The 11,889-nt window shown below is 34.0% G+C and overlaps 1 protein-coding gene across 2 annotated transcripts; it reads right to left on the reverse strand.

Moving 5' to 3' along the window:
* Positions 1-939: 939 nt before the first annotated feature.
* Positions 940-11,828, reverse strand: LOC141292575 (general transcription factor 3C polypeptide 5-like). Of its 2 annotated transcripts, XM_073824610.1 has the most exons (11): positions 11,523-11,828; positions 10,552-10,750; positions 9,276-9,474; positions 8,940-9,138; positions 8,073-8,177; positions 6,782-6,896; positions 6,114-6,194; positions 5,552-5,640; positions 1,529-1,611; positions 1,302-1,444; positions 940-1,214 (listed from the first exon to the last, which is right to left on the reverse strand). In XM_073824610.1, the coding sequence occupies exons 1-11, from the start codon at positions 11,727-11,729 to the stop codon at positions 1,066-1,068; spliced, it is 1,569 nt and encodes a 522-aa protein (XP_073680711.1). In that variant the 5' UTR covers positions 11,730-11,828; the 3' UTR covers positions 940-1,065. The 2 variants fall into 2 exon arrangements, with proteins under 2 accessions (XP_073680711.1, XP_073680710.1); XM_073824609.1 differs by having other exon boundaries at positions 940-1,444.
* Positions 11,829-11,889: the final 61 nt, after the last annotated feature.

The raw sequence follows: 11,889 nt of genomic DNA on the forward strand, positions 1-11,889 counted from the left end.
CTTCAAAAAACAGACGCATGAGTGCTGCTAGCATTGCTTTAAAGGTTTCAGAAGTAGAAGGTTAGCTTGTCAGCGCTCAGACCATATGCCGCACACTGCAACAAGTCGGTTTGCATAGGCGTCATCCCAGAAGGAAGCCTCATCTGAAGCTGGCTCACAGGAAAGCCCACAAACAGTTTGCTGAAGACAACCTGTCCAAGAGCATGAATCACTGGAACCATGTCCTGTGGTCTGATGAGACTATAAGATAAACTTGTTTGGCTCAGATGGTGTCCATCATGTGTGGCGATGTAATGGTGAGGAGTACCAAGAAAATTGGTTGGAACTAGGCTGAACAGCAGTTTTCCCAACATGATAACTATCCCAAACACACCACCAAGATGGCAACTGCCTTGCTTAGGAAGCTGAAGGTGAAGGTGATGGTGTGGCCAAGTATGTCTCCAGACCTCAACCCTATTAAGCACCTGTGGGGCAACCTCAAGCGTAAGGTAGAGAAGCACCATGTGTCTAACGTCCAGCAGCTCCGTAAGTAGTGGAAGAGGATCCCAGCAACAACCTGTGCAGCTCTGGTCAATTCCATGCCCAGGATGATTAAGCCAGTGCCAGATAACAATGGTGCTAACACAATATATTGGCACTTTGGACAAGTTCACTTAGGATGTACTCACTTTTGTTGCCAGCTATTTTGACAATAATGGCTGTATGTTGGGACAATAAATCTATACTGCTATACAAGCTGCACATTGACAACTCTAAAATATATCCAAGTTTCATTTCTAGTATTGTCCCTTGAGAAGATATACTAAAATGGTTGCTGAAACGTGAGGGGTGTACTTACTTTTGTCACATACTGTATATATATATATCATAAAACATATAAGTCATAAAACATTTCTCTTATTACTGTGTCAGATACTTTTTTGAAGAATTTACTCACACTTTATTTGACAAAACCATTTATTATCCAAACAGGAAAAAACATGTCAAACTAATTTCTATCAGCATACAAAGTTTTTTTATCTAAATATTTGCATGACAAGTGCCACAGATAAAACTAAATGGGAATTAGATGTATTCTGCAATCTCAGTTTCCATTTCGTTGTCGCTCCCATCAGAGGGTTTGTAATCTTCATCGTCATCTTCATCTTCGTCTTCCTCCTCTCCGCTGTCAACTGTTTTTGGTCTATTTCTGACAGGCTTTTGGCTGGATGAAGCTGCAATGATTAAAAAAATATATATTACAAATATTATTTGGCTTTTATGTTTAATAATAAACAATGCATTATTTTTGGGCGTTTTACCTGGCCGGTTGACTCGGACCTGTTGCTGGATCATTCCAGAGATGATATTCCTGAGCTCGTCAGCCGTATGCGGCACACACCAGCCATCTCTCTCATCACACACTTCCTCGTTCCCATCATTCTTATGAATGAGATTTTTTATTCTAAAATGAGGGGAAAAGAAGCGCTGGAGGTCAGAAGGAATGTAGTGAATGAACAAATGATGAAATGACAAGACAAATGCTTACTTTTCTACATCTAGATCACACAACTGGTAGAACATCTGGCGGTATGGAGGAAGCATTCCGTCTCGGAAAATGTAGACCGAGTCCTGGAGAGAACATTTGACAAAACTGGTTTCAAACCCTTCCTAGATATTAGTTGTTCCTCAAGGCAAAATCCACTGTGATATATGGAAGTTGTTTCTGCCACTTTTCTCAGAATTGAGATATTAACTCGTAATTTTGAGTTATAAAGGCAGAATTGCGAGATAGAAATCTTGCAATCCTGACATATGACGTCAGAATTCAGAACATAAACTTGCAATAGCCTGATATAAATTCGCAATTACGAGTTATAAAGTCAGAATTGTGAGACATAAACTCAGAATTCTGAGAAATAAACTCGCAGTTCTGAGAAATGAAGTCAGAATTCTCAGAACTCATAAATTCTGACTTTTCAAGTTTATATCTTGCATGCAATTTCAAGTTAAGTCAGAATTGTGAGATATATATTCGCAATTCTGAGAACATATCAATCTTTTTTCCCTCTCAAAATTGGACTTGAAAAAAGTCAGTATTGCGAGATACAAACTCGAATTTGTCAGTAAAAAAGTCAGAATTGCATGTTTTTCTCTCGCAATTGTGACTTTTTTTTGCAATTGTGAGTTTATATCTCACAATTCTGAGAAAAAAAGTCAGAATTGCAAGTTTTTTTTTGCAAGACTGTGTATCTCACAATTGTGATTTTCTATCTCGATTCTAAGAAAAAAAGTCAAAATTGCAAGATACAAATTCACATTTGTCAGAAAAAAAGTCAGAATTGCAAGTTTTTCTCTCACAATTCTGACTTTAATTTTAGCAATTGTCAAATCATATCTAAAAATTCTGAGGAAAAAAGTCAGAATTGCAAGGTTTTTTTGCAAGACTGTGTATCTCACAATTGTGATTTTCTATCTCGATTCTAAGAAAAAAAGTCAAAATTGCAAGATACAAATTCACATTTGTCAGAAAAAAAGTCAGAATTGCAAGTTTTTCTCAAATTTTTTATTTTAATTTTAGCAACTGTGAGTTCATATCTCAATTTGGAGAAAAAGTCAGAATTGCGAAATACAAACTCAAATTTGTCAGACAAAAAGTCAGAATTGCAAGTTTTTCTCTCACAATTCTGACTTTAATTTTAGCAATTGTCAAATCATATCTAAAAATTCTGAGAAAAAAAGTCAGAATTGCAAGTTTTTTTTGCAAGACTGTGTATCTCACAATTGTGAGTTTATATCTCGATTCTAAGAAAAAAAGTCAAAATTGCAAGATACAAATTCGCATTTGTCAGAAAAAAAGTCAGAATTGCAAGTTTTTCTCTCAAAATTTTTGATTTTAATTTTAGCAACTGTGAGTTCATATCTCAATTTGGAGAAAAAGTCCGAATTGCGAGATACAAACTCAAATTTGTCAGACAAAAAGTCCGAATTGCAAGTTTTTCTCTCACAATTTTGACTTTAATTTTAGCAATTGTCAAATCATATCTAAAAATTCTGAGAAAAAAAGTCAGAATTGCAAGATACAAACTCGTATGTGTCAGAAAAAGTCAGAATTGCTAAGAAACTGTACAACCCCTGGCAAAAAGTATGGAATCACCACACTTAGTTGTTGTTCACTAATTTTGTTTACTTCATTGCAAATAAACAAATCACAGATATGACACAAAACTGTTTTTGTTTATAAATTCAACATTGTGTATATGTGAAACATACCTCAAACTGGAAAATTATTTTCCATATCAAGTAGGGGAAAAAAATATGGAATCATTCAATGTTGAGGAAAAAAATATGGAATCATCTTGTAATTTGTATTTCTAAAAAATAACTAAACATACCTAAAATGCTAATTAGCCATCAGTTAAAACAAAGAGAGTGCTCACAGACGTTAACAAGCTGTTGAACTTGGCTAATTGTAAGGAAACATGTCCCCAACAAGAAAGCTGTCAGTTGAAATGATGGAAAGGATTATAAAACTCCTTCAAGATGGAAATCCATCATGGAGTGTGGCAAAAGAAGTTGGGTCTAAGTTGGAAATTGTTTCTAAAATTTGGTGTAAGTATTAACAAAATGGAGATCAGATCAAGGAAGACATCAAAGCGTGAAGATAGAAAACTCTAAGCAAACTGCCTTAAAAATAGAAAATGCACAACGAAACAAATGAAGAACAAATGGGCAGAAACAGGAGTCGATATGTGTGACATAACTGTAAGAAACCGGCTGAATGAAATGAGATTTACATACAGAAAGGCCAAAGGAAAACCAGCATTAACACATTAACAAAAGAAAACAAGATTAGAGTAGGCTAAAGAGAAGAAGTCATGGAGTGTGAATGATTGGATGAAAGTGATATTCAGTGATGAATCACAAATCTGCAATGGACAAGAAGATGATGCTGGATCTTTTGTCTTGTGCCATTCTAATGAAATATATAAAGATGACTGCCTGAAGAAAACGATCAAATTATCCAACTCATTTCTAATATGGGGTTGCATGTCAGGTAAAAGACCAGTGGAAATGGCAATCTTTACCTCAACAGTCAATTCACAGGTTTGCATTGTGTTGTGAACTTTTTCTTCGAGACCAGGAGACGTTTTTGGAGATCTTTGAAGCAGAAGTTTCTCTTTATTGAGATACTAGCTGTGCGTCGCTGCAGTCATCAAAAGTCGTCTCCTGGTCTCGAAGAAAAAGTTCACAACAGTTTTGGTGCCGTGACCCGGATAGAGCTCCTCACCTGAATCCAGATGGAAACTTAAAGCTCCTGACTGAATTTCTGTGCCAAGGGTTGTGAGTATCACTCTATCCAAAAGAACCGTTAAAGGCCAGTACATATAGTTATCCTCTGCGCCGTCAGAGAAGAGTTAACAGGCAGCTGTAGGGTTTAGTTAACCAAGTTATCCTCTAAAGGTGTTCTTTTAGAGATGAAAGTTATCCTCTGTTCAGGCAGGGAAGATTAACATTACGTGTTAACATTTTGTTACCCTATGTTTCGGCAGGGAAGAATTGGTTATCCTCTGTTTAGGCAGGGAAGTTTAGCATTACGTGCTAGAATTGTTTATCCTCTGTTTTCAGGCAGGGAAAGCGGATCTGTCAACCGCTATTCAAGAAAGTTGGAGCCAGCTTGATGAAGAATATTGTTTTTCATTTGTGAAGTCCATGCCCTAAAGAATTCAGGCCATCATAAACGCCAGAGGAGGAGCAACAAAGTACTAATTGTGTTTTTTGGTTAATGATTCCATAATTTTTTCCTCAACATTGAATGATTCCATACTTTTTTCCTGTACTTGATATGGAAAATTATTTTCCATTAATTAAAAGAGCTTAATCTCATTTGTTTGAGGTATGTTTCACATAGCCAGAATGTTAAATTATTAAACAAAAATAGTTTTGTGTCATTTCTGTGATTTGTTTATTTGTTATGAAGTGAAAAAAATGGATGAACAACATCTAAGTGTGGTGATTCCATACTTTTTGCCAGGGGTTGTATAATTCGTAATTGTGTTTATATCACGCAATTCTGGAAAAAAAAGTCAGAATTGTAAGAAAATGTGCAATTCTGAATTTTTTTCGAATTTCGAATTTTTTTTTTTTGACTTAGAATTGAGATATAAACTCACAATTGAGGAATAAAAATTCTGAATTGCATGATATAAACACAATTATGAGTTATATACAGTCAGAATTCCGAAAGAAAAATGTGCAATTCTGACTTTTTCTGACAAATGCGAGTGTGCATCTTGCAATTCTGACTTTTTCTCAGAATTGTGAGATAGAAACTCACCATTGCGAGTTATATAGTCAGAATTGTGAGAAAAACTTGCAATTCTAACTTTTTTCTTACAAATGCAAGTTTGTATCTTGCAATTCTGACTATTTTTCTCAGAATTGTGAGATACAAACTTACAATTGTGAATTATACAGTCAGAATTGTGAGAGAAAAACCTTTTTTTATTTTTTATTTAGTGGTGGAAATGGGATTTTATAGTGATATAATACTTAAAATAATTAAGAATACCTTTAGTAAGTACTTGGCTGTGGCAGGTTTGGGTCCTGAAGATGAAGGACTCTCCTGGGTGATGTCAGTCACACTAGCAGGTTGAGGAACTAAAGTCAAAGAAACAACCGTACAACAACCGTTGATTGTTTGCAACTATGCTATACATGCATTCAAAAGTTTAGAGTTAGCTTTTTTTTTCTTAAAGGAATTAATTACTTTAATCAAAAGTTACAATAAGGACGTTATTTCTTGAGCAGCAAATCAGCATATTAGAATGATTGCTGAAGGATCATGTGAGACTGAAGACTGAAGGAATGGCTGCTGGAAAACACTTGTTTTAAATATTGTAATAATATTTCACATTATTACTGTTTTTACTGTATTTTTGATCAAATAAATGCAGACTTTTTGAGCTTCCTTCAAAAACATTCTAAAAATCTTACTGCTTCCAAACTTCTGAATGGTAAATTTCAGAACTAAAGGTCAGAGAGTGGGCGGCACACGTGAACAACTAAATAGAAAGGATATAATTAACACTTTTAAGGGAACATTTTGTGCCAGACCATTTGCATCTGTGTACCTGCCCTGTTGATAGTGGTTGGGTGGCTGTAATGATAAGCACTTCTCTTGGGTTTCACTGGCATGTCATTGACACCGAATCCTATTGAGAAAAAAAAAATCACTGGAATTAGGTGTATTGATATTTGCGACCTTGAACCACAAAACCAGTCCTAAGTGTAATTTTTTTTAAAATTGAGATTTATACATCATCAAAGCTTTTCTTTGATTAATAGTTTGTAAGGATAGACTATATTTGGATGGGATACAACTATTTGAAAATCTGCAATCTGAGTGTGCAAAAAAAATCTAAATTTTGATAAAGTCGCCTTTAAAGTTGTCCAAATGAAGTTCTTAGCAATGCATATTACTAATCAAAAATTCAGTTTTGATATATTTACAGTAAGAAATTTACAAAATATCTTCATGGAACATGATCTTTACTTAATATCCTAATGATTTTTTTTTTTTTTTTTTTTGTGGCATAAAAAAAACAAACAATCATTTTGACCCATACAATGTATTTTTGGCTACTGCAAATATACCCGTACTACCTATGACTGGTTTTGTGGTCCAGGTTCGCATTTAAAAACAGATTCTGTACACTAATAGATAGCTGTTAATAGCATTCTGGGCATGTTTTGTCCAGGAATGAATCACATTTGGAGTGTGTTTGTGTTGATCGCTCACCATGTTTCATTCCATAGCGGATCCTGAAGTCTAGAACCTGGTAGATTTTTGCTTCAGCCGTCTTTCGAGGATCGTATCCAAACCTGACCCACAAACTCCTCCATGGCCCTGTTAACTAAACACATAAAATGATATTTTAATTAATGTAATTACTATCCATAGATATTCCTTGTGCATCCTTAGGGACATTTTTGTCTTTTTCACTGTTGCTTTTGTGATCATTTTTTGCTGTGTTAAAGCAAACAGCAAAAACATATTGAAATTGTAATATATTGTACCCTCATTTACTCTCATAAATCTATTTTACACTAGGTACAAAAATTAATTACTTAAAAAAGGTCCCCATTGAAACATGGCATGTTTAGTGCAATTTTGGCATAAAATCATGCTTTCTTTTTTAATAGGCTTTAATTCTATTGGCAAGGATTCAACGTTTGTACAATTTGTATAATTTTTTTTTTTTTATTTGCACTATTTTCTCAGGTATTATCTATAGATTAAATACTCGCTTTTTCTGGTTTTCTGCTTCTGCTGAATTGAATTAAATTGAAATGATATAATTATAATTGTGTGGGTGTATTGGTATGTAAAAAAAATCATAAAAACCAACAGTGACATTAAGTAAACAAACTGGCATTTAAAGGGTTAAAATTTTTAAAATAAATACATTTTTGTAGTTATAATCAGGACTGATGATGGTAAAAATATCTATGTCAGTGAAAGCAGGAAAAAATATTAATTTTGTTTTTATAATTTTTTGACCTCTAAGGACCTCTTTTAAATTGATGCACAAGGAATATACAGTAGGGTCCGCATGGAAAATCTGGGAAATAAAATGTAATTTAATCCTAGAAATAAACATTTAAAAAAAGTGACTAATCAAATAACTTACCTTGTGACATTGACTCTGTGAACTCAAATCAAATAAACTTATTTTTTTATTTTATGCCAAACATGGAATGTATGGTTACTTCTAAATAGCCGTCAATGGAGTCGGACGCTTTTTGGCAACATGAAAGTGTAGTTACAGAATCCACCAGCAGGGGTTAACCAGCCCATATTAACCAGACAAACCTTGACCAGGCAAACAGCTAGTCCCACCCCAATCTCACACCTTTGGTTGAACCAATTCTGCTAAAACAGACCATACTAACAATTTGATAGTATCACATAATGAGTGTTTGCAGCACTAATGGCTTTTTTGGTGCAATAAACTGGGATAAAAGTCAGTATTTTAACACATCATAGTAAAGTTTATTAAACCTAGAGTTTTCTCTTTCAATCTACTCACCATGTAGTACGCCACATAAGGGAGGAGGTGCTTCATTTTCTCAGGGTGAATGTTAATGTTGGCCTTGACTGCATTGCGAGACCATATGGGCCTTTTCTCGAAGAGCTGCGGAGGCCAAAATCAAATTCAGTATTTCCAAATGAAATAGATTTGGAGAACAGGTGGGATTAGGATAAGACAAGGACATTTTCCCATAACATCACACCATGTTTGTCCAATAGTTGCTCAAGATGACTTTCACAGCTTTTTTAAAACACACCTTATCAAACAGTTTCTATCCTTTCACCTAGTCGTCGACCGCCCACTCCCAAGAAGCATTGAGAATTATGCAAACAAATCTCACTCTCAAACTATATATACAGATGACCATTCAAAAGTTTAGAATTTTTAATGATTTTGAAAGAAGTCTCTTATGCTCACCAAGGCTGCATATATTTACTTAGATATGTAAACATTGTGAAATATTATTGCAATTTAACATAACTGTTTTTAATTTGAATATACTTTTTAAATGTAATTTATTCCTGTGATGCAAAGCTACATTTTCAGCAGTCATTATGCTAGTTTAGTGTCACATGATCCTTCAGAAATCATACTAATATGCTGATTTAGTGCTAAAGAAACATTTCTTATTATAACAGTATAAACAGTGTTAATCTTTTGAAACAACACACACACACACACACACACACACACACACACACACACACACACACACACACACATATATATATATATATATATATATATATATATATATATATATATATATATTGCTTTAAATTGGAAATAAAATGCTGTAATGTTGTGTTCTCCCAAAGTTGCTTGATTTAACACATAAAAACCATGTATATCCATTTTACTAACCTGTCTGAGTTGCTGCTCTGCCTTTAGATCATTAGGATGCACACAGACCTTCTTCCAGCACATCACTGCAGCTTCTAAAGGTTCTGACGGTATAGTTTTGTCATCAAAGTTGACAAAAATGGCATTGTTTGGCCGGCGAGCTCGATTCGGGGCAATGATGTGATCTTTTAGGAGAACAGACTGCATTGCTGTTTCCCTGCTGTTTATTGGAAAGCCAACAAATATAATCAACAAATCCAAACTACCAAAGCACATAATTCTGAATCATGTGCAATAGCAGCTAGTCAGCTTTAGATTAGAGAAGGACCTGAGAATTTAGGTCCTTCTCTAGTTTACCTGTGTAATACGTCCGGTCGATAGTAATAATCCACAGGCGTATCGAGTCGAGAGAAAATGGGAGGAGGAAGGAAAAGAGGCACAGGACTGTCGTAGAATTCTTTCTTCTCGGGTTTGCGCAAAATTATCTTGTCGTATAAAGACATCTGGTTTCCATCTGGATCGTTGTGAGACGCTAGGTACTGGAAGTCAGCCATTCCTGAAGAATCAAAGGTTAGAATGTGTGATTATTGAAGAGACAGTCCACTAAAAAATAGAAAGTCTTATGTAATTTCAAACCGGAATGACCTTCTTTACAGAATTATCCTTTTAAGACCCCATGAAATCAAAACTGAAGTTCCATCAGTAAAACTGAATACATGTAGCATATAATTAGAAGAATATATTTATATTTAGTTACACTAGCAGTCAAAAGTTTTTGAACAGTAAGATTTTAATGGTTTTTAAAGAAGTGTCTTTTGCTCACCAAGCCTGCATTTATTTGATCTAAAGCACTGCAAAAACAGTAACATTTTGAAATATTTTTAGTATTTAAAATAACTGATTTCTATTTGAATTTAAAAATGTAATTTATTCCTGTGATTTCAAAGCTGATTTTTTTAGCATTGTTACTCCAGTCTTTAGTGTCACATGATCCTTCAGAAATCATTTTAATATTCTGATTTGCAGCTCAAAAACATTTATTATTATGTTGAAAACAGCTGAGTAGAATTTCGTTCAGGTTTCTTTAAAGAATAGAAATGCACAGCATTTATCTATAATAGAAATCTTTTGTAACATTATAAATGTCTTTATCATCACTTTTGATCAAGTTAAAGCATCCTTGTTAAATAAAAGTATTAATTTTTATAATATTTATCCCCCCCAAAAAGTGTATAATGTTTTATTTTCAATAAATGCTAATCTTTCTATTCATCAAAGAATCCTGAAAAAAATATTAGAATAATTTCTGAAGGATCATGTGACACTGAAGACTGAAGTAATGATGCAATGCATGAAAATTCAGCTTTGATCACAGGAATAAATTACATTTTAAAATATATTCAAATAGAAACCAGTTATTTTAAATAGTAAAAATATTTCACAATATTACTGCTTTCGCTGTAATTTGAATCAAATAAATGCAGGCTTGGTGAGCAGAAGAGACTTTAAAAACATTAAAAATCTTACTGTTCAAAAACTTTTGACTGGTAGTGTAATTCATTGTGTTACTTTCAAATCCTGCAACAACATTTTAAAATAACAATACAATTCTCCTAATAGGTGACTTTTATACCTTGAAATTTATACGTGGTTCCAATAAGTCCCACTATCTCCATGCTGATTTGGGTTTCTGCACTGTTTCCTTTGCGGGTTCTGCGGCGCACTCTGAGCAGCAGGTTGGTGGAGGAATAGCGGTTCCCATAAGCAGGATGGCAGAACGGATCCTTCGGCCGAAAACGGAGTTCGAGTCTTTTAGAAGAATCCGAATATGTCTGTTCAGAAAAAACTTAGGTTAAAATACAATCCATTATAACACTCAATACACACACAAGAAAAGTTTGAGGTCAGTAAAATATTCTTTTACAGAAATAATATATTTATTCAGCCAGAATGCATTAAAATTGATCAAAATTGATATTAAAGACACTTACAATGTGGAAAATATCTCAAATCTCAAATAAAAGCTTTTCTTATTGACTTTATGTTCATCAAAAAAACCTAAAAAGGGGTTTCCACAAATATATTAAGCAGCTCAACTTTTTTCAGCATTGATAATAGTAAGAAATGTTTCTTGAGCAGCAAATCCGCTGAAGACTTAAGTAATGATGCTGAAAATTCAGCTTTGCAATCAAAAATGAATTACATTTACGTTTAAAAATATATTAAAACAGAAATCAACCATGTTAAATTGCAATATTTGATTACAATATGATTGTTTTAAATGGTAATACATCTCATATTTATTATTATTGCGGAGAAAAAAAGTGTAATTAAATGTAAATTGTTTAAAAATGTGCATCTTAATTGCATTCACGCATTTAAACAAGACTTATTCATTAAATTACATACTTAAAAACTAAAAGAGATATCGCAATAGCAACAATTACTTTACAGTAATTAGTTACACATTCATAAGCAATTTGAAGACTAATGTAAGTCACATTAGTCATCTACAAATCAACATTTCTGCAACATACAGTAACAACAATTAACAGTCTTAATCATGTAACGTTATCTACTCCATTTCAAGCAGAATCTGATCACCTTGGACACTCCCACTTCGCCTCCAATGCTTTCCAGCATTGTGTTCACATTGTTGACGACTGCTGGGTATTCAACACACACTAAACTAGTGTCAGACAGAGCCAGTGTTGCTGTATTGCCTGAAACAACAACTGTCTCCTGGCTTTCTCCTGTGTTTCTCATATCAGTGCCGGACGAAGCAGAATTGCTTGTACTCGGCGGTTCCATTTTAAACGATTTTTGTTCTACGCTTATGTATAAGGAATAAACATCTTTTGAATTGTTTATTTCTATGACAGAGTGTCTTAGTAAACAACAGCATGCAGAGGAACGGGTCCGCTTGTGTGAATCATCCGGGTGGAACCGCAAGTCAGGAGAAGAAACGTTC

The sequence above is a fragment of the Garra rufa genome, chromosome 19 (genome assembly GCF_049309525.1).
Source record: "Garra rufa chromosome 19, GarRuf1.0, whole genome shotgun sequence".
Taxonomy (NCBI): Eukaryota; Metazoa; Chordata; class Actinopteri; order Cypriniformes; family Cyprinidae; genus Garra; species Garra rufa.